The sequence below is a fragment of the Palaemon carinicauda genome, chromosome 4, assembly GCF_036898095.1.
Source record: "Palaemon carinicauda isolate YSFRI2023 chromosome 4, ASM3689809v2, whole genome shotgun sequence".
Lineage (NCBI taxonomy): Eukaryota > Metazoa > Arthropoda > Malacostraca > Decapoda > Palaemonidae > Palaemon > Palaemon carinicauda.
The window spans coordinates 108,783,982-108,807,736 of record NC_090728.1 but is presented as its reverse complement, the minus strand read 5'-3'; the positions used below and the strand labels follow the sequence as shown (position 1 = coordinate 108,807,736).

The following is a 23,755-nucleotide window of genomic DNA, read 5'->3' as shown; positions in this document are numbered from 1 at the left end:
AGGTAAATTTCCACATTCCCTAATATTCCATAATCTAGGTCCCCTGACAGGAGTTGCCCTATCAGCTATTGCTGTTCGCCTACTTGGAACCATCAGATTGCTGCTCTGCCTAGTTTGACGAGATCTCGTCTGCTCGATGGTTTGCAATCTCAATATTCTTTAGGGTATATGTTCATGCAATATTTTATGAATAAATATACAAACATCATAAACTTTCTTATTTTCTGTCTTTAACCATTCCAGTTTTCTAATATACGGTGTGGCATGATCATGTTTTTTCCCATCACCTGAGGCGACTTTCGATGAAAAATTTTGAATCTTCTGTATTTTTTGTGAGTTTAAATTTGAACACCCATTCCATATAGTGGAGCAATAGGATACTATGCTTATTGCTAATGCTTCAACAACTAATTTTCTGCTTGCCTCATCAAAATGATCTTTATTTTTATTTAGGAAATACAGCACTCCCTTAGCTTTGCTATATATCTTTTCTACATGATTATCAAAAGTAAAGAATCTATCAATAATTACACCAATATTTTTTACGTTTTCACTTAGTTTGATGTCGTTATTTACTTTAATTGAAATATTTTCTGGCAGTCGGTTAATATATTGACGAGATCCTATAAACAAAATTGAGTTTTATTGACATTCATTTTTAAGCCATTTTCAGAAAAATATTTGTTTACTTTTATTAAATTTCTTTCAGCTCGATTGAGAATTTCTGCTACGTTATCGATAATATCGGAGTGAAGAAATTGCACATCATCAGCATATTGGACTAACATGTCAGCGTCATTTATATCAACAAGGTCATTTACTTAAATATTAAACAAAATTGGTCCAAGAATCGAGCCTTGAGGTACTCCATGTTCCACTTTATGTCTGCTTGAGATGTGGTTATCTATTTTTCCTGATTGAGTCCGAGCTGTCAGATAATCTCTAAACCAAAAATAATCGATACCTAAATCAATCATCTTTTTTTAGAAGTAGTTTATGGGAAACAGAATCAAAAGCTTTTGAAAGATCACACAAAGTAAACAAAGATATTTTATCATTATCAACATTTTCGTGAATCTGTTCACATATTAATGTTAGAGCAGTTTCTGTAGATAAATGTTTTCTGAAACCATCCTGAGTGATAGATAGCAATTTCTCTGACTCCAAGTAGTCGTATAGTTGATAGCTCACAATTTTCTCCAATACTTTTGACATAATAGATAATTAGATATTGGTCTAAAATTACTGGGATCATCAACGTCACCTTCCTTATAAAGCGAATTTACTATACTATATTTCCATTCAATTGGGACCTTGCCTGTTACGATTGAAGTGTTTATAATTACAGTAAGATAAAGGCCTATGACTGACATTGAATCTTTCAAAAATCGACTCGTAATGTTATCAGGACCATGAGAATTTGTGTTCTTTAAACTATTAACCACCTGAACCACTTTCCAACATCAACCGGACTTGACCTAAAACGTTCTCTTCTATGGATAATATGCTGATTGTCTAGTGATGTGGAATTGTCCTCACTCACTTCCCTATTTGTGTTCACCTCCTCATATACTTTCCTGCCAACAATCGCAAAGATTTCATTAAATCTTTCGCTAGTTTCTTCCGGATTTTTTAAGTTACTCCTCCTTCCTCCTGTTTTCTTATTTGGAATAATTTTATTTATCACTTTCCCCATATTTTTACTGTTAAATTTTAGCTGGTTTTCATTGTATTCAACTCTTGCAAATTCCATCATTGATTTTACTTAATTTTTTTGATAGTTTATATTGTTCTATAGAGCTTTGATCTTTGACTAAATCTCTCCTGTTTCTTAAATGATCGCGGTTTTTCATAGCCTCTTTGATTTCGGTGCTTATCCATGGAGCCGGTGGCCTGTATATTTCCTTTGTTTCCGTTGGTACAACTATTTCTATACAAGTATTCATCACCGTTTTTAAAATAAACGCCTATTAATTCACATCGTCTCTTTGGAGTATTTCGTCTAATAAATGAGTGTGGTTTCTAAGAAGCGTACAAAATCCTTCTTTAGTATAGTTTTTAAGCTTCTAAATGTTTTTGTTTCTGGGTAACGTTTAGGTTTACTAAGATCAAGAGTACAGAAAATATGATCGTGGTTGGATATGTAGGATTTTACTACAACTGATGAAAGTACCATATTTATACTATTCGTTATTATAACATCAAGAAGTGTTTTAGAAGTCTCCGTTATCCGAGTAGGCACTTCAATTACTTGCTTCAAGTTCTCCATATTTAGTATTTTTCCCAGTCTAGAATATTCATTTAGTAAGTCATCATTCAAGTCTCCAAGCACTAACATTGGATGTTTTTTTAAGGAAATAAGATGGAACATTTCTTAAAGATGGATAAACGTTTCCCTAGAGGAATTTGGATGCCTATATACAGCACCAATAATAATGAATGGTAGTTTCCTACACTGTACTTTTACTCAAGTGCTTTCAATACCCTCACAGCGTTCCAATTTTACATCTACCAAAACTGTACTAAGGTTATTTCGGACATAAATACAAGTGCCAAGCGGCAAGCTTAGAGATGGTCTCAATTTGTCCTTTGGAGTCTCCTACTCACTAAATGGAATATGTCAGCATAGGATAGGGTTTTGACCCACGACAGCAATCCTAAATCAAACCTAGGGCCATAAGGACATTTATTTTTATGATCAGCAGCAAGGCTAGAAACGGTCTCAATTTGTCCTTTGGATTATCTTAGACGACTAAATGAAGAATTTCAGCCATTTTTGGTAAGGCTTAGACATTGGCCACATTTTGACCCACGAGAACAACTCTAAATGAAACCTTGGGCAAAAAGGCCGTTTATTTATGTGATCATCGGCAAGGATAGAAATGGTCTCAATTTGTCCTTTGCACACTAAATGGACAAATGCATCCGTTTTGCGTTGGGCTTTGGCCCTGTCTGCATCTCTAAATGAATTCCAGGGAAAAAGAATTTTTTTATGGGAATTGTGGCAAGGCTAGAAATGGTCACAATTTTTCCATTGGAGTCTTTTACCCACAAGTGAACAGTATAACCCATTTTGGGTGGGGCTTTGACCCCAAGAACAACCCTAAATCAAACCCAGGCAGTAAGGACATTTATTCACGTGACCAGTGGGAAGGCTAAAAATAGGGTTAATTTGTCCTTTAGAGTCACTTACATACGAAATGGACAATGTCAGCATTTTGGTTCATGAGAGCAACCCTAAATCAAACTCCGTGCAAAAATGACATTTATTTATGTGACTAATGACAAGGCTACAGATGGTCTTAATTTGTCCTTTGGATTCTCCTACACACTAAGTGGACAATGCGAACCATTTTAGGTGGGGCTTTGACCCACTAGAGCAACCCTAAATGAAACCCTGGCCAAAAAGTACATTGATTTATGTGACCAGCAGCAAAGCTAGAAATGGTGTTGATTTGTCATTTAGAGTCTCCTACATACTAAATGGACAATGCCCGTATTTTGGGTCACGAGAGCAGCCCGAAATCAAACCCAGAGCAAAAAGGACATTTATTCATGTGATCAGCTGTAAGGCTAGAAATGGTGTCAATTTGTCCTTTGGATTCTCTTACACGCTATATGGGCAATGTCAACCAATTTGGGTGGGGCTTTGACTCCGAGAACAACCCTAAATGAAACCCCTGGGGAAAAAGGACATTAATTCAGATGACCAGCGCAAAGACTAGAAATGGTCTCATTCTGTCCTTTGGAGTCTAAATGGACAATGTCAGCCGTGGTGTTTTAACCCATAAGAGCAACCTTAAAACAAACCCGTGCCAAAAGTGATATGTTTTCATGTGATCAATGTCAAGGCTAAAAATGGTCTCAATTTCTTCTTAGAGGTCTCTTACACACTAAATGGATATCAACATTTTGGGTCACTAAATCAATCTTAAATCAAATTCCAGGCAAAAATGACATTTATTTATGTGATCAGCGGCAAGGCTAGAAATGGACCCCTTTTTTTCCCTTTGGAACCTCCTACACACTAATTGGACGTCTTTCATTTTTGGTTGGGCTTTGACCCACAAGATCACTCCTAAATCAAACCCAGGCTAAAATTGACATGTTTTTATGTGACTAGCGGCAAGGCCAGAAATGGTCTAACTTTGTCCTTTGAGGTGTACTTCACACTAGATCGACAATACTAGGGGCAAAAGGGACATTTATTTAAGTGACCAGTGCCAATGCTAGTAATGGTCTTAATTTGACCATTTTGGTTTCTTACACACTAAATGAACAATGTCAGCCATTTTGGTTGGGTCTTTGATCCCAAGAGCAATGCTAAATCCAACCCGTTATCTATGTGACCAGAGGCAAGGCTAGAAATGGTCTCAATTAGTCCAATGGGGTCTCCTGCATACTAAATGGACAATATCAATCATTCCTGTAGGGTTTTGATCCCGAGAGCATTCCTAAATGAAAGAGACTTGTGTCTTGCAGAATGGAACCGCGGGCAAGGTTTTTGCCAGTATCTTTTGGTCTCGTTGAAAAAAGGAGTATTTAGCATTATTACAGCAACGACAGAAGTGGATCGAGCATCGCCATGATCTCGTCAAAGGAGACGTGGTCCTACTTAAGGACAAAAACTCATGTTTTACCCAATGGCCTATGGGTGTAATAATGAATCTTCTGAAAAGTTCCGACGATCATGTCCGGAAAGCTGAAGTGCGTACCGTCGTAAATGGCAAACCAACCATCTACACACGCCTAATTTTGTATATTATTCTTCTTGTAGAGAACTGTCTATAATTCTGCATTTAGTGACATTGTATAAAATATTTATTATTTGGTATAGTGATATCCAGTAGATATCAGATGGGGAGTGTACTGAACTACGTTCATATAATTAAATGTAATGGTTTTCAGACATACAGAAAGTTTGTTCTACAGCACAATACTAGTGACTTTATGGTGGATCAATAGACTCGAAAGTATATTATATATTATAAATGTGATTTATTGCTTCTGCATTTATAGGCATGGTTAATTTTGACAAACAAATATGGTCGAGAATTTCAACTGCTGTTTTCTGTAGAAACTACCGTATATTTCATTAATTTTCTCTTAACTTGTTAAATGGAGTTAGTTAGTATTTTGAGTATTTTGTAAATATTGTTTAGAGCCAATGTTGATTATTTTCTCTTTAAATTACTTATTTATGTTAATGCTGGTTAGGTGGTTCTTTAACACACTGTTTACGCTTGTAATTATGTTGTGACAGGTTTAAGTTTCTGGAGAATCAAGGTTTCTAGTCTTTGTCAGAATAAAAGAAGTCTTCAAAAGGTTAAACACACTTCTCTGAAGATTAGTATAGTGTAACCTACATACAGGAATACTGCCTTATAAAATATCTACAGGACAACTTGTTTGCTGACACAATTCATGGCTAACCAGAGCGTATGTAACTATAACAACATTTTGATTTGTGTTTCTTGTGAAATTATATAACTATTCATTGATCTATTTTGATATTTGTGAAATTTATACTGTTTCATGTACAACTTATTCATACTTTGGAAATTTCACTTCCATAGCCTTGTTTGGACATTTTCAAAACTTTTATACTTTCTTTGCCTACACATACACCGAATAGTCATGCCTATTCTTTTCACATTCTGCTGTACTCATTCACCTGACAACACTGAGATTACCAAACAATTCTTCTTCTCTCAAGGGGTTAACTACCACAATGTAAATTGTTCAGTGGCTACTTTTCTCTTGGTAAGGATAGAAGAGACTCTTTAGCTATGGTAAGCAGTTCTTCTAGGAGAAGGACACTCCAAAATCAAACCTTTGCTCTCTAGTCTTGGGTAGTGCCAAGCCTCTGTACCGTGGTCTTCCATTTTCTTGGGTTAGAGTTCTCTTGCTTGAGGGTACACTCGGGCACTCTATTCCATCTTCTTTCTCTTTCTCTTGATTTTATGAAGTTTTTACTGTTTATATCTGATAGATCTAATTTAATATTGTTGAAGATCTTAAAATACTCTATTTTGATTATTACTCTATCACGTCTCTTGCAGTTTATTTATTTCCTTGTTTCCTTTCCTCACTGGGCTATGTTTCTCTGTTGGAGCCCTTGGGCTTATAACATCCTGCTTTTCAAACTAGGGTTGTATTTTAGCTAGTAATAATTATTATCATTATTATTATCATATCATTATGATTATCATTATTATGATATTCTCTATTGAATGGATACAATATTATTCTTGTTTATCATTTCAAATTTACTAAACTCTGGAATACCATAGTTTATATACTATGGACCCAAGGGCTCTAACAAGGAAAAGTAGCCTAGTGAATAAAGAAAATAAAAAACTAAGAGAAGTAATGAACAATTAAAATAAAATATTTCAAGATCATTGAAAAAGATACATTCTGTGCTTGTTTGTATGGACAAAATCATCGATAGAGAAGAGAGCAAATGATTGCATTAAGTGAAATTAATAACAAACTGAAAGACATAAAGAGTTAGATGCATACATGACTATTTAAAGAAAATTTATACTATTTGACGAAAAAATTCAGAGTAAATTTTAAAAGTATCTAAAACGAGATGTTTGACTGTGGGTCGCATCTTGTGAGATAGGTTGGATTAAAAGCTGTTAATCATACACCTAGATTATACTCCTCTAAAGTTCTCTACTATCTCTTTACGTCACCTGTACAGGATTAGTATGCCACTTTACTTTGACGGCTGCTTTTCTGGTCCCATACAGCAGGGAAACCCCACTCTCGATTAGATCCCCACTGTCATTTTATCTTGTTCGTTCAGAGTATTCAGCATTTCATATCACATATTGCTCATGTACTGTTAAATCGCCACTGTCAAAGGATTCACAGATTAAGAAGTCTTCAGTTTTCTCTGGAAAGCCTTAATGTCTTCAATCATTCGGGTGTCTCGTGGGAGCTTATTGTATAGCCTCTGGGCCGCATATTTAAAGGCTCTGAAGCCTACAGTATACAGATATCTATAGTCTGAAAACATCTGTAACTATTTTCGCGTCAACACGATTTGTTGGGTGGGCAATATGCAGCAATTTTCATTAATTTCTTGATTTTGGAAAAAGAGAGAAAGAGCGGTCTCCTATAATATAACAATGGCAAAGTAAAAATTGTTTCAATACAGTAATAAGTCATAAGATTGTGCAATGGAATCAGTTTATCATTATATTTTTATTTAGTATTCATAAACCGGGAGATTCTTAGAACCCCATTAGGGCCGGGACTGGGGCCTATTCTGTCTGCTTCTCTTTCCATGACTGACTAAATCCATAGAGGGATTCATTGGCTAGATATATCAAAGGATAGCCAGTTCCTTGTGATGTTCAGGGCCTATCTAACCAAGGCAAGAGAGATTAGTTCACCAAACATTCAACTGGGCTCCACATGGCACTAGAAGAGTTGCAAGACCCAGCTTACATGGACCCATATGAAGAGCGAAGTAAGAGAAGATAAATGGAGAAGTATTGAATTAAAAGCTCATGATAGAGACGACTGGCAAAATCTAACCGAGGCCCTTTGCGTCTATAGGCATATGAGGAGATGATGATGATTATCATTATATTATAAAAAGCTCTCAGAGCAAAAGGCAAAATATGGTCGTACAATAATGCTGCTAGAAAAAATTAAAATGAAAATATTTAGACATTTAAGATCGTTTGAAGATTATGAAAAGGAAATTGAGTATATACTTGAATATATTCACAAACATACATATACAAACGTGTTTAAAGGCCGCTCATGAATTGCAGGGGCAAAGGACAGTGACATTGCCCTATCGAGTAGGACAATGTCCTATAGACGGACCATATATACATATCATCAGCGCCCATGCGCTTTCTCCACCCAAGCTAGGACCAATGGCTGCTGATGACTCAGCAGATAGACCTAGTGGCTACCCAAACCCACCTCCTTAGCTCAAAAGGATGGTAAGGTTGCAGCGACCAAAGAAACTAACGAGTTTGTGCGGGACTCAAACCTCAGTCTGGCGATCACCAGTCAGAGACGTTACCTATAAGGCATTTAAATGTCACTCATGAATGGAAGAGGTAGAGAACAGGACAATACCCGAGAGACTGACCAAGCACCCTCTCCGTCAAGGTGAGACCAGGGAGGACAAGGAATGGTTGCTAATTTTTGCATAATTTTTCTCAAGGTGGATAAGTTTTGATAATTTGTGGTCTTATGTCAGCATGGCCTATTCCTAGTTTTATTCCAGTGACGCCCTTTGCGTCAATGGGCCTAGGAGGAGATGATGATGATGATGAGTTGTTATTAAACTATATGCTGTACATCATGTATTTTTGTTTCTTTTCAACTCAAAACTGATGAACAAAAAGAAGAAGGATGCAGAGGAAATCATTGATATAACTTATGATACAATCCGACAACATACTTATGAAGAAATAAATTATCAGATGGAAACAAATAATAGACTCAAGAGACTCTACCCGGACCTACATACTTTTAGGGAAGAGCAAGAACAAGAAAAAAAGAAAAGAAAGATATAGTCTGCAATTTGCTGAAAAGAGGTAATTGCAGATTTGGCGAAAGATGCTACTACAAGCATCCAAAGATATGCCATAATTATGAAATATATGGTAAATGTGCGTATTTAGACGGATATGGAGACGAATGCATAGATCTGCATCCAAAAATATGCAAACACCTAAAAGAAGGAAAAGGATGCAGTTTCAACAAAAAATGTCGATATATGCATCCTGCAACCATGAATGAAAGTAAGAAAACTCAGCAAACTGAAAAGAAAAATGAAAGTAAACAAAAAAAGAAACAAAAAAGCAGGCCGCGTATATACCGCGCTATGCACCAAAGGGCCCAAGATATGAGGCCTTTCAACCCAAATATGCACATTTAGAGCCCAACTACAAAGAATGCATCTATAATGTCAGGGGTTGGTGCAGATATGGGGATAATTGCAGGTATACACACAAAAATAAATATGAAGGCGGAAGAGCAAATATAATAGAAAAGTTGGATTTTTTAATGTCAGAATTCCGGGAAATGAAGAAAAGAACATCTTATCAGAACAGGAAGGAAGTATGGGAGAATCCACATTATTACCGATATTAAATAATGGGGATGAAACACAAACCATAATAGTGATGAAGACACAGGGTTTAGTCACGAGTAACTCTAAAAGGAAAATAGAGTTCTTAGAAGAACTAACCCAAATTGAAAAAATAGATATATTAAATATAAGTGAAACATGGTATTCCCAAGAGACTGGCAGTGATGACCAGATGAAGGGTTTCCAAACTTATAGATCAGACAGAAAAAAATAGGAATCAAGGGGGAACCGCAATATATGGAAGAGACATAAATCAAGGAAAAGTCTGTGAAAAATACAGTAACACAGAATGTGAATTGATTGCGGTAGAATTTGAATTTGAAAAACTAGTGAATATTGTAGTTTACAGACCCCCCAAAACTAAGGAGTTTGATATAATAATAGAAAAAATAGATGATATATGTAGAAACCATAAAGACTGGAATATACTCCTATCCGGAGATTTTAACTTTCCTTTCGTGGATTGGAAAGAACGGATAGAAGAAAGTGGTTGTATGTATACATATAAAAAAGAGAGTAATAGTAGCTCAGAAGATAAGAGGTAATTTGAAAAGCTTCAAGATATGCTATTAGAACATAATATGCAACAAATAAACCACATTCCAACAAGAAAGGAAAATGTCCTACATCTAGCATTTGTGAATGAGGTGAATTATGTTAAAGAAATAATAGTCTACAACATGGGAATATCAGACCACAATATCAAAGAATTAATAGTCCATTCCAAAACAAGGTTTCGCAGAATTAATCAAAGCACAAAACGTTGGGAAGGATATGGAAAATATAATTTTTATAGTAAGAATATAAAATGGTCAGAAATAAATGAAGAACTGAATAAAGAATGGAAAAATGTATTTGTAAGTGATAATATACAGGTAAATACGGACATACTGTACAAAATACTGGAGAAAATTGTTGAAAAATATGTACTGAAAAAAAACAATAAACAAAAGACATGCATACCAAGAGACAGAAGGATCTTATTTCACAAAATTAGAAAGTGGAAGAAAAATCTTGCAAAAGAAAAAAATGTGTGGAAAATGATGGAAATAAAATGTAAGATATAAAATGCAGAACAAAAGATTATACAGTCAAAAGAAAATGAAAAAAGGGACTTAGAAGAAAGGACACTTCAAAATATAAAAAAAAAACAAAGTACTTTACTTGTATGCAAAAAAAGATGAATAAAGGGAGATTAGAAATAGGCCCTCTAAGAATTGAAGGACGGCTAACGAATGAAAAAAAGGAAATATGCAACATATTAGCAGAAAAATATAAGAGTGAGTTCACGCCAAGAATTGCGAATGAGAATAATGAAACAGAAATGAGAGAAGAAAATGTTGAATATCTAACGGATATAGATATTAATGAAGCAGATATTGTCAAGGCTATAAACGAAATTAAAAATGGATCAGCAGCCGGACCAGATGGAATTCCAGCGATTTTGTTAAAAAAACTGCCGCTTGCAATACTGCTAAGACAAAGTGTAGATATGAGTGAAATATATATTAAACATAAATTAGCTTATATAACCCCTATCTTCAAAAGTGGATCAAGACTAGAGGCAAGCAATTATAGACCTGTTAGTCTAACATCACATATTATGAAAGTGTATGAGAGGGTAATAAAAAAGAAAATAATGGGTCATTTGGGTAAAAATAATTTGTTTAATATAGGTCAACACGGTTTTGTGCCCGGAAAAAGTACACAAACCCAGCTGATAGCACACTATGAAAACATATACAAAAATATGATAAATGAAAAAGACACAGATGTGATTTATCTAGATTTTGCAAAAGCCTTTGACAAGGTAAACCATAATATATTAGAGAAAAAAATGAGAAAGCATAATATTGTGGGAAAGATAGGAAAATGGGTAAAAGAATTCCTGCAAAACAGAAAACAGATAGTGGTTGCAAATGACGAGAAATCGGATGAAGCTCAGGTAATATCTGGCGTGCCACAAGGTACGGTATTAGCTGCACTGCTGTTTGTTATTATGATCTCAGACATAGACTGTGATGTTGAAAACTCTATAGTGAGAAGTTTCACCGATGACACAAGAATAAGTAGAGAAATTACTTGTGATGAAGATAGGAACTCACTACAAAGAGATCTAAACAAAATATATGAATGGGCGGAGATAAATAGGATGGTGTTTAACTCCGATAAATTCGAATCAATGAATTATGGAAACAGGGAAGGAATGGTATATGCATACAAGGGACCTAATAACGAGACAATCACAAACAAGGAATCAATTAAAGACCTTGGTGTAATGTTAAATAGGAATATGTTATGCAACGACCAAATAGCAACACTGTTGGCTAAATGTAAAGCAAAAATGGGAGTGTTATTCAGATACTTTAATACAAGAAAAGCTGAACACATGATTATGCTTTACAAAACTTATGTACGTAGTACACTCGAGTACTACAATGTGATATGGTACCCACACTACCAAAAGGATATTGCACAAATAGAGTGTATAAAGGTCCTATATTGGTAGAATAGAAGAAGTTAAGGACCTTGACTACTGGGAAAGACTGCAGTTTTTAAAACTATACAGTCTAGAAAGGAGAAGAGAATGCTAAATGATAATACAAGCATAGAAGCAAATAGAAGGAATTACTGAAAACATCATGGAGCTAAAAATATCAGAAAGAGCAAACCGGGGTAGATTAATAGTGCCAAAAAATATACCAGGAAAACTAAGGAAGGCGCACAGGACATTAATTCACTACGCACCAGCATCGATAATGCAGCGACTATTTAATGCGCTGCCAGCTCATATAAGAAACATATCAGGAGTGAGCGTAGATGTGTTTAAGAATAATCGCCGATAAATACCTAAGATGCATCCCAGACCATCCAAGACTGGAAGATGCAAAATACACCGGAAGATGCATTAGCAACTCTCTGGTGAATATACGAGGTGCCTCACACTGAGGGACCTGGGGGAACCCAAACATAAAATAAGGCAATAAGGTAAGGCTCTCTCTCTCTCTCTCTCTCTCTCTCTCTCTCTCTCTCTCTCTCTCTCTTTCTCTCTCTTTCATGCCATGACACAACATCCGCTCAGCTTAAAACGTGTTACCATTTCTGGGAAATTAAGAAATACTATTTTATGTTTTCAGTTATTTATATAATTTAACTTAATTACAAGATCTGTAATGTAAAGAAGACTACTTTATAAATTTCATTACCATATACTATTATCTTTACTCTTAAATCTTGGTTATTTACCAGAATTCTTCACAAATACCGAAGATAATAATAAAGGGAACTCCGTCTTGAAATAAATCGCCATAACACCGTAGAGTTAACGTCAACATGTTTATTTTTAAGCCATACACCTTCGAAAGTTCAAATTTGCAGGGAATGATTTTATATAGGACAGCCTGACACAAGTCTCTTTTTATAGTTTGCATAGAAAGAGACTCTACCTTAAGACATTGGAAGACCATGGTACAGAGGATATATATATATATATATATATATATATATATATATATATATATATATATATATATATATATATATATATATATTGAAGAATTTTTTTTTCACTCTTCTTCTTCCTTTCGTATTTTAGGCTCTCTCCTAATACTGTAGTTACCCCTCAAACGTCCTCTCCTACATTAAGTTTTCTTTACGGAAACATCGGGAAAACTATTTTAAACTAACAGCAAAAACCTTAGCGGGCGTAAGGTGGTTCTTTCCTCAAACTACGTGTGTCGAGATAAATTATCAAAGTGGTTTTGAATAAAATTTCAATACTGCTAACTTGAATGCAGCTTTTATTTCTCAATACCAATTATGAGAAATCCTTTTCATAACAATTTATTATAACGTTTTTGTGTATTCATCTGTATAACCATAATCTACCTCTTACCGTAAGATTGTTTAGTATTGCATGTTTCGTAGAAAATTATTGACTGACTATTATTGGGAAGTGTCGTTTGTCAGGTATTTGAGAAACGAAATTATATTACTGCAGTTGTTTTTATTCATGAGACCGAAATTTGCATGTTTTCATATTTTGTAGAAATGCATTCGTCCATTTTGCATATTATGATAAGAGTTAAAAGAACCACATCTAACTCGAGAATGACACTCTTACATTAATTTATCTGTTTGTGTGTGCTTCTATGATTTTAGTGTGTAGTATTGAAAGTGCGATCAAGCACAATGAAATGGTTTTACACAACAGTAATGTTCAGACACAGTAACTGAATTCATAAGATGTACTATGTTCCATAGTAGTTGAGAACGTAATAATACCTTGATTAATGCCTCTCCTTTAGAGGACTAGGAGATTAAAACTTGTAAGTGTAATAACATCATGTTTTGCCTTGCCAGAGTAGCCATTAGGAGAAGTCAAGGATCAGAAGACGGACAAGGATAGTTATTCGCACATTACGATCACCTTTTTTACGCCCCTGCTTAGATGTGTGTGCATGTATGTGCACTATATGGTTATGACGTTGATCATGATTGCATTTATCACACACCACCAACCAGTTAATTGTATTTAAAGAATATGTTTAAAATTACACACGGTGTGCTTTGAATTTATTTCTGACACTAATCTTTAAATTTGCTTAAAGGCTTTTTGTGTTAATGTGAATCTTGTAGGCTGTTTTGTATCTATTTTAATTTTATAACTTGTCTCTTTTCCTCGTATAATACATGAATGCATGACGAAGGAGACAGCTTTTGCTCAGGAGCCCCGGCTCAAACTTGAGGCGATCTGTTATCGGGTTGTCGTGGTGGTGGTTGTTTGCATGTGTATAAGATCATAAATGGTAGTTTACCCTTGTTCTTTGGACTTATCGTAATTGTGAAGAATTTTTCTTCACTCTTCTTCCTTTTGTATTTTTGGCTCTCTCCTAATAATACTGTAGCTACCCCTTAAACCAGTGTTTCCCAACCTTTTCCAACCATAGCACCCCCTGTTGTCATGTCTAAGCAGTCCAGCACCCCCTAATTATCTTAATTATTAATATCCTATCACTAGGTAACTAGAAGGATAAAGGAATGTGAAGTGTACTGCTTGATCAATTTTATTTTGTACATTCCTTAAAACTAACACAAAATACCAATATTGTTTATAAAAGAAATAAAAAATGAGAAAAAATGAAATTGCATGGGATTAAATATGTACAACTGGGTAATCAATCATACTGTACATACATCAATGTGATTTTTGCTGTTGCTTATACGCAACTAGTTTCTCAATTCAAGGCTTTGTGTTGGCCAGAGCCACCCTCATATCATGAAGCAACCCAATTTGAAGTCGGTTCCGGGCAGTTGTTTTGATTTGGAGCATGGTGGAAAAAGCCTTTTCACAGAGGTAGATACAGTAGTTGGAAATGGGATGATCATTTTTAGGGCTGCCTTTGCTAATCAAGGGTATGCTACCAATTGATCACACCAGAAACCTGACAGTGGTAGTGTGCAAAATTTTGTTTGACAACCCTGGTTCACCTGCAGATCAATAAGCTTCTCCTTTATGTTATCATCATCATCCATATCTACCAAGAAGGGCTGCTGTATCCATTCTGGAAATGAATGATCCATGGGAAAGTATTGTGCCATAGTGGTCTCTAGGAGTGAGAGGTGAGCAACAATATTTTCTACAAGCATTGGCTGGATTGTCTTGTCTCCATGTTTTTCATCCAGGATAGGAAAGCTTCCCACATTTCCTCCCTGGATTCGACACTTCCACAGTGATATTTTCTTCTTGAAGGCTTCTACCTTCTCTATACAATCAATATTATTTGCAAACATGCCTTGCATGGACAAGTTGAGATCATTCAGATGACCGAAAATGTCTGCCAGGTAGGAGAGGGAGAGAATGAAAATTTCGTCCTCAAAATTTTCAGCAAAATCACTCTGATACTCTCTGAGAAATATTGCAATCTCATCAGCGAGCTCTGCAATACATGTCAGCATTTTTCCACGGGAGAGCCATCGCACTTCAGTGTGGAGGAGAAGCACCTGATGTTCACTTCCCATCTCCTCACAAAATAACTTGAACACTTTGTGGTTTAAAGCATGTCCCCGGATGTAATTGACAACATTAACACAGACGGACAGAACTTCTTTGAAATGAAATGGCAATGTCTTTACCGCCAAAGCATAGCGATGGAGTACACAGTGCTTCGTAATGATATCTGGTACCCTCTCCTTCACTAGAGCAGTAAATCCAGATTTATTCCCCAGCATGGCTGGGGCACCATCTGTGCAGACTGATCCTACCTTCTCCCACTTGATCTGATGCTTCTGAAAGAATTCGTCCAAGAGTCGGAATACATCTGCTGCTTTAGTCGTTGCCTCCAAAGTCAAACAGAAGAGGAATTCATCTTTAATCTCACCATCTTTGATGTAACGGGTATACACAATCAGTTGACTTAGGTTGGAAACATCAGTTAATTCATCCAACTGCACACTAATGCGGGTAGGACTTACTGGAGTCTCCTCTACAATTTGGTCCAAGATGTCGCAACTCATATCTTCAACTCTTCCTCCAATGACATTATTGGACAAAGGCACATCCTTCATCATCTTGGCTGCCTCTGTTCCCAAAATTAACTCAACCATCCGAATGGTGCATGGCTTAATCAAATTTTCTGGAGCCGAATGCGAAGCCTTGGCCCTAATGCACTGGTATGCCATTTCATATGAAGCTTGTAGAAGGGGTTTCTGCACTGGCTTGAATCCAAGTTGGGGTAGTGTACCTTTCTTTTCATATCTAGCCCTCTTCGCCTGCAAGGCCTCGAGAGACTGTTCATGTTCTGTGGTTGGATGCTTCAACTGGTGGTCTCGGAATCTAGTAGGCTTCAAATTTGAGTTGCAAATGATAAAATGGCAAGTCATACACTGTGCCCGGTCTGGTCCTCCCTTATCGTCCAGGAGTGCAGTGAAACCATATTTGACATATTCATCACTCCATTCGCGTGTCTTTGGCATGGCAGATTCACATAAACCTGGAAATGAACGAAGAGGAAGATTCTAGCAAAAAAGCAACAATGAAACTTTTATGAATGACATTAAGAAATAAAGAAACAGACTCAGATTATCATTAAAACATAATGCTATTAACAGTTAACTTCTTTACTACTACTGCCCTCCCAACGGTAATCTAATTAAAAAAAAAAAAAATCGAGCATAGGTTCCCCATCCTTTCTATAATTATATTGATTTAACTATGGGTGGCGGGTTTGGGATGGGTATAGTATTAGATGGGGTTACGGGAGGAGAAATAAGAAGATATGGGAGAGAGGAAAGCAGAGTAAAAAATATATATTTGACAAAAAGAAAGCAGTAAGTTTCTATAAAAAAAAAAAAAAATGTTGGAAATAGTCTAGGGTTGCCATATGTCCGGATTTTCTCGGACATGTCCTGGATTTAGGTATCAAAATCATCGTCCGAGGGGAATGTTAAAATTTTTCCAAATGTCCATAATTTCTTCTTTAATGATGAAAATAGATTTATAAAATAAAAATAACAACAACAAAGACAACAATAACAACAGCAACAACAAATAAACATGATGTGAATGAATAGATTAATACATATATATATATATATATATATATATATATATATATATATATATATATATATGTGTGTGTGTGTGTTTACACAGGATGCATACATATATATATATATATATATATATATATATATATATATATATATATATATATATTATTTACACACACACACAGTATTTATGATGCAGCCACAGACCTAATGAAGAAAGAAGAATGTAACTATATTAAATATAATTTTCATATATCAGCCTTAAGGTCAGTTCATTTTTCTCTCTTTCGAATTATTTTTGCGTACACACACACACACACACACACACACAGTGGTAGCTCTTACAAACTGCATTTTTTACGACTCTGGCAGTTGGGGGGGGGGGGGGGGGGAGGGTGTTCAAGAAGGAACCGTACGGTATTTTGACTGTTCAGATATGGCAACCCTAAAAGAGACTGCTTATTGGCCTAAACTAGTGAAAGGAGATCTGATTTCTCCATTTTAAGGTTTTTTTACCTAGAGTTGAAATCCTGCATGTGGTGTGTATGTTCCAAATGTGTGAATACGTTGAAAACTTGTAAAGAATAAACGTGTGTTTGTGTACCCTACATACTGATGGCTAACTTCGTTTTATTATTATTATTATTATTATTATTATTATTATTATTATTATTATTATTATTATTATTATTATTATTATTATTCAATTCTTGCACACTTATACTTTTTACTTTTGACCAGAAACTATCACGGAAAGGTCAACATATTCATTTCAGATAAAGAATCAACATAAAACAACCAGTTAACTGTAATATACCTAATTCAGGAAAAATAATAAGCGAAATGACAACATGCACACGGATTCAAAACATAGCCTACCCACGTGCTACGAAGCCACTCGCCTCTGATACCAGGGTTCCAAGATTTTAGTCTTTCAATACTTTAGTATTGAAAAACGTCATCACTTCTTTTACAGATAATAATATGACGCGACACATTGGGGGAGAGAGAGAGAGAGAGAGAGAGAGAGAGAGAGAGAGAGAGAGAGAGAGAGAGAGAGAGAGAGAGAGAGAGAATACTTTCCAATGAACTTACCAGTATTACTGGAAATCAAAGATAGTCTTAGATATGCCGTCAAAACTCAAATATGTAGGAGCTGTACTGCTCTGTTGCACTGCTACTGAACAACTACAGTGCTACTGTCTGGCTGCCACTGATCCCACAGTCTTGCCGCTCTCATGCCAGATACAAACAAGTACCGAACGTGTACTGCAGAACTGGTCACGCCTTGCTAGGAAGTAATATTTTACCGTCATGCGTGTATCGCTTCCCAGCATCCCCAATAATTGATTTCAGCACCCCCAGGGGATGCTAGCACCCCAGGTTGGGAAACGCTGCCTTAAACGTTCTCTCCTACATTAAGTTTTCTTTACCGAAAAATCGGGAGAACTATTTTAAATCAACTAAACCTGTTGACAATAGCATACGCCATGCTCGTGACGTCACAGTGTAGATACGCACAGCAAAGGCCTAACCCCGCCATATGTTGGCTCTTTCCTTAAACTATGTCTTGAGATAAAATATTAAACTGGATTTGATAATCTTAATGCTGCTGACTTGAAAGCAGCTTTTATTTCCCAATACCAATTAAGGTTTGTTAATTGTAAGATGTATGCCCATCGCACCAGCCCATTGCAGATTGATCATTAACTCATTGATTCTTAGCAAGCCAGAATAGGTAGTATTATTGTATATGCAAACTCCCTTAGAGCAGCAAGATTTCTCTGATTATTTTGTGCAAAATCCTGCCTCCTATGCACTCCTTACAATGATATATTGCCCTGTCCTAAAGTCCCGAGATGGCACCTCCACTGGGTTCCCTGCTCTCAACATCCGTCACCTGTCTTGAAAGGTGAAGCCAGGTAAGCCCTCTCGACCCTATCATCACCCCATTCGTACTCGAGCAGTGACCGGCTGACCAACTTGGTCAGTAAATCTGTGCACCTCTGGCTTACGACCCCCCCCCCCCTCTTCCCAAAAATAGACTCACACCAAAACCTGCGGCTGAAGATAGTGAAGGACACGACCCTGGGAGTCCCTATTTGCCAAAAGTGAGGATTCTAGGGGTGACCCAATCAAGGGTGCAAGGTGCAAACAATGCAACTATTTGGTCAACAGCCATTTGAGGACAAGGACTGTCTTCCAAGGAGTGCAGGTACAAAAACGTGGCCACTTATTCCCCCATTTTTTAGCTTAGACTAATTTTTACTTAATTTAGGTTAACTGGCTATTACATATTTTGGGTTGTGTGCAGTGGGAGTGTGTGTATATTTTTGTTGTATATCATTTTTATTTTTAAGACTAGCAGTCTCGGGGTCACCGAGCCATGTGTCCGTCCCAAGTTCAATTATTGATTATTGCAGAAGATCACGAGTCTAATCAACCATATTTTTCATTAATCTGCATTTCCTTTTGTTACATTTTTGTTTGTTCAGATGTCCATTTACCTTAATGTAAATTTGTATAATAAATCAAGATTAGGTTAATTAAACCTTGTCATATTTTTACTCCCTCATTTATTTGATTGTCTTTTATGATTAGTTAATCTCGGGACAGTATACCCGATATTTTGAAAGGAGTAAGCGTAAGTAAGTCAGAACTGTGTTAGCGAGTGACTTATTGAAGGTAAAGATCCATATCTTTAACTTTTACTTTACTTTACATCACTGCTCCCATTTTTGTTTTGTCTCAATAATTACTCAACATAATATTCCTGTCCACCATCTCATGGGGGTCCCTGGGACGGAGTCGGAACAGAGCCTGAGAGTGTAGATGACTATAGACATGACAAAGCTAGAGTAGGCCATTAAATTACTTTTATTTCACGTGTGGAGTTCTCCGGGCTCTGGACAGAGTACAATTTCCTTTTTTTTGCATTTAAGAGTGATGGTTAGTGAACTACGTCAGTAAAGTTATTAACAGGGTGTTTGTGCCCTGGGTGTTAGTGCTCCTTATCCTCTCCTGTTGATCTTTAAGTAACTGACGTAGGGAGACTTTCTTGGAGCAACAAGTTCCCACTTAACACTTAATTAAAAAATTCTCCACAGTAATTTTGTCAAAGTGCCATTGACTTATAAATCCCTTGAGTTTGTCTTTGCATAATCACTCATTTATGTTTAACTTTCAGTTATTAAACTAAGTTTGACTCCAATTTAACAAGTGCGTTTCGATATCCTCCATTGATCTATGTTCTTGTTTTAATGCATAGTTGGTGATTAAGAATCGATTTGGTACTTACTTAACACCAAGGTCTTCATACTTAGAAGTTTGTGCAACTTAAGGAAACGAGATAATAACTACGGTCCTCTAAGGTCAGAAACTCGCAAGAAGAATAAAGAGGTACTTGTCTCTTGTTGTGTTTTATAGAAACTTATGATGTGAGTTCATGTCAGTAGGGACTGCTCAGTAGATGAAAGGACTTAGAGTGTTGTCCTATTATTTTGAGTGATTTGACTGTAGTACTATTGAATATCGGTTATACTAATTAATAGTTTATTTGGGGGAGAGATATCTCCCGTTATTCCTTAGAAGCCGTAAAGGGAGCTGTGGTATTTGTTACGAAAAGACATTTGCAGCGGCTTTTAAGTCAGTAACAAAATAAGTTATACAGTCCACTTTATCCTACATTTTTCACCACGCCAATTAAGGTTTGTTAATTTTAAGGTGTATGCCCATCGCACCAGCCCATTGCTACTTTCTTATTTCAGTTATTAATTTTTACCAAGCCAGAATAGGTAGGATTATTGTATATGTATATTTCCGTAGAGCAGCAAGATTTCTATAGTATTTTTTACAAAATCCGGCCTCCCATGCACTCCCCACAACAATATATTACCCTGTGCTAAAGTCCCGATATGGCACCTCCACTGGGTTACCTTGCACCCAACGACCGTCACCGGTTTTGGAAGGTGAAGCTAGGTGAACCCTAACGACCCAAGCGTCGCCCCATTCATACTCAAGCAGCGGTGACCGGCTGACCGACCTGGTCAGTGAATCTGTGCTCCTCTAGATCACCACCCCCCTCCCAAAACTCGACTCACACCAGGACCTGTTGCTGGAGATAGGGAAGGATACGAGCCTGGGAGACTCTATCAACCACAAGCGAGGATTCCAGGGATGGGCCAGTCAAGGGTGCATTGTGCAAATTATGCAACTATTCGGTCAACAACCATTTAAGGAGAAGGATTGGCTTCTGCAAGGAGCGCAGGTAAAAATACGTGGCCACTTAGTTTTCCCCCATTTTTAGCTTAGATTAATTTTTACTTAATTTAGGTTTAACTAGCTGTTACATATTTCGGGTTGTGTGTACAGTTTTTTACATATCATTCTTGCTTTCGAGACTAGTATAGTCTCGGTGTCACAGGGCCACGTCTCCAACCCAATTTCAATCATTAATCATTGCAGAAGACCACGAGTCTAAGCAACTATATTTTTTATTTTGCATTTCCTTTTAGTACATTTGTGTTTAAGGTGTCAGTTTCTTTTAATGTAAATTTGTGCAATAAAACAAGATTAGGTCAATTAATCCTCGTCGTATTTTTACTCCTTCATTTGATTATGTCATTATGAATATTTAATCTCGGAACAGTATGAACAATATTTTGAAAGGAGTAATTAACTTAAAATAAGTGTGTTAGCGAGTGACCTACTATTAAATCTATCTGCTTCGAGGGTAAAGATCCATATCTTTAACTTTTACTTTACTTTGCATCACTGCTCCTATTTTTTGCTATTGTCTCGATAATTACTGAACGTAAGATTCCTGTCCAGGATCTCACTGGGGTCCCTAGGACGGAGCCGAAACAGAGCCCAAGAGTGTAGATGACCTTAGACCTGACAAAGCTAGAGTAGGCCCTCAAATTACTTTTATTTTCATGTGTGGAGTTTTCCGGCCTCTGGACAAAGTACAATTTCCCCTTTTGCATTTAAGAGTGATGGTTAGTGAACTACGTAATCAAAGTTATTGAGAGGGTGTTTGTGCCCAGAGTGATAATGCTCCTTTTCCTCCCCCGTTGATCTTTAAGGAACTGACGTAGGGAGACCTTCCTGGAACAGCAAGTTCCCACTCAACAATTTAATTAAAAATACTCCACACGAGTGGTATTTCGAACCGGATCCTTTACCTTTGACCTATGAAGCATTAACGTAATTAATTAGCTTGATTAAGCATATAGTACCTCGCTATATCACTAAAATCCACACGCACCAGCCAGTTTGTTGAATGGGTCAAGCCCAGACTTAATTTGGAAGAGAGATTTGCAGTCATTACGATAATTTTGTATTGACCACGAGTATAAGGAAAGAACTCCGTAACCAGGTTAATTTGTTGTTTGAATGTTCTCTATAATTTATCGTAGGAACTTCACTTTGTCTCGAATCCGTTCACCCCACGTGTTGTGGCAGGTTCTGAACTTCATAACCTGAAAGTTCTAAACTGCTGAACTAAGGTTTTAATGTTGTTCAGACGCCCATGTTTACTGTTCGACGAGAGCACCGGTTTACTCGGGCCGTCAACCAATTTTGCCTTTTTTAACATCTAATTTGTAACATTTTGCACCTTGGTCTACCTTCTTTTGTGTCGTTTACCTTCCCTAACTTATCCAACTAACGTTCCCCGTATACCTAGCACGTGTCCTTGTCCTGCAGAGCGAATTGGCGCACCATAATTTTTAGTTTTCTTACAAGTAGTGTAGAAACTTAATTTCATTCCATGTGTTTGTTCTGAGATGGCGGATCTTGTTTACAACCCAAACTAAAGGGTTCTTATTTTTTGTTAACCGTAAGTAACTTACTGCGTGTTGATTCATTAATTACCTATGTAATTTCATTTGTAACTTCATTATTTAAAAATTACAAGCGCGACATTGATTTAAGCTTTATCCTCTGTGTGAGAAAAATTGTGTTTGTCTTCTGTGCAAAGAGATTTAACTTCATCCCCAGCCTCTGGGGAATTTGTGTGGCCTTTGCGAAAGGAAACTTTGTTTAGCCTCAACAAGAGGCAACGTTTGTCTTCCGTGTGAGGCGATTTTTGTGTTACCTCCGCGTGAAGAAATATATTAATCTTTGTCGGTTTTGTAACCGTAAATTTGTTTGTTCTTTTCATAAGATTTTTTGTTTTGTTTTGTACTTTACGAAGGAGATTTTGTTTTACCTCCGCGTGAAGAAAATTCTATATTTATTTAGCCTTTACGATAGTGCACTTTAATAATTAAGTTGCTGCCTCGTCCACCTATTTACCTTTTGAATAGTTCAGTGGTCACCTTGGTGCACCCGCAATTGTGAAACCGTCACAACTACAGTGTCAGCCTCGACCTGTTATTTTAATTGTTAACTTAGATTTTTTACATTCATAAGCCCATGCTCTTTCTAACATGTTTTATTTCCCATAAGTAATTCAATTCAGCCAGTTAACTCTGTGCGCGTATGTAATTCGCTTTAGTAAAGTTTTTGTCACATGACCGAGCAGCGTCTGCTTTGTTGGGCCCGGTCAGTTTGAAAGTAATTTTGTTATTTACATTTTGTGTTGTCATTTAACCATTTTCTTCTCATTATGAGTATTTTTTTATATTTGATTATCACGCTTGTAACTTTTGTAAAGTTTTATGTTCACGTTCCTTTGAAAACTCAGATTTGCCATTTGTTTTGCTTTACCGAATCCGTTCATCAAACGTGGTCAACCCAAAATGGTAGACTTCACTCTCACCATAAGCAACCCTCCACAGCCTAAGGCTGAAACACTCATCCCCAAGGAGATTAACGCTCGGCTTAAAGAACACGAGCTAACATTCAACTTTGTTTGTGAGGACGCTGACTTAGCACTTCATGCTCTCGCTTCAGTAGATTTTCCTAACATGGGTCCTGAAGCCGTTGTTCATTTTAAAACCCTCATTGGTAAAGTAAGAGATGAACTTTGCGATTACGAACATTTCTGGAGACGTCATTACGACCATCCTGTTGTTAAATTAAATTATCCCGTGCTAGCTGCCTGCTCAAGTAAAACTGAAATTGCTT

At 36.6% G+C, this 23,755-nt stretch overlaps 1 protein-coding gene across 1 annotated transcript in view; it reads right to left on the bottom strand.

Moving 5' to 3' along the window:
* The window catches only part of LOC137639604 (protein FAM200C-like), a 45,619-nt gene extending 22,326 nt beyond the window's left edge, over positions 1 to 23,293 (bottom strand). Inside the window, exons 1-2 of the mRNA XM_068371864.1 lie at positions 23,260 to 23,293; positions 14,624 to 16,125 (exon numbers count right to left, since the gene is read on the bottom strand). Of these exons, the coding sequence (XP_068227965.1) occupies positions 14,624 to 16,125; positions 23,260 to 23,293 (1,536 nt within the window). The remainder of the gene's footprint in view (positions 1 to 14,623; positions 16,126 to 23,259) is intronic.
* Between the last annotated feature and the right edge of the window lie 462 nt (positions 23,294 to 23,755).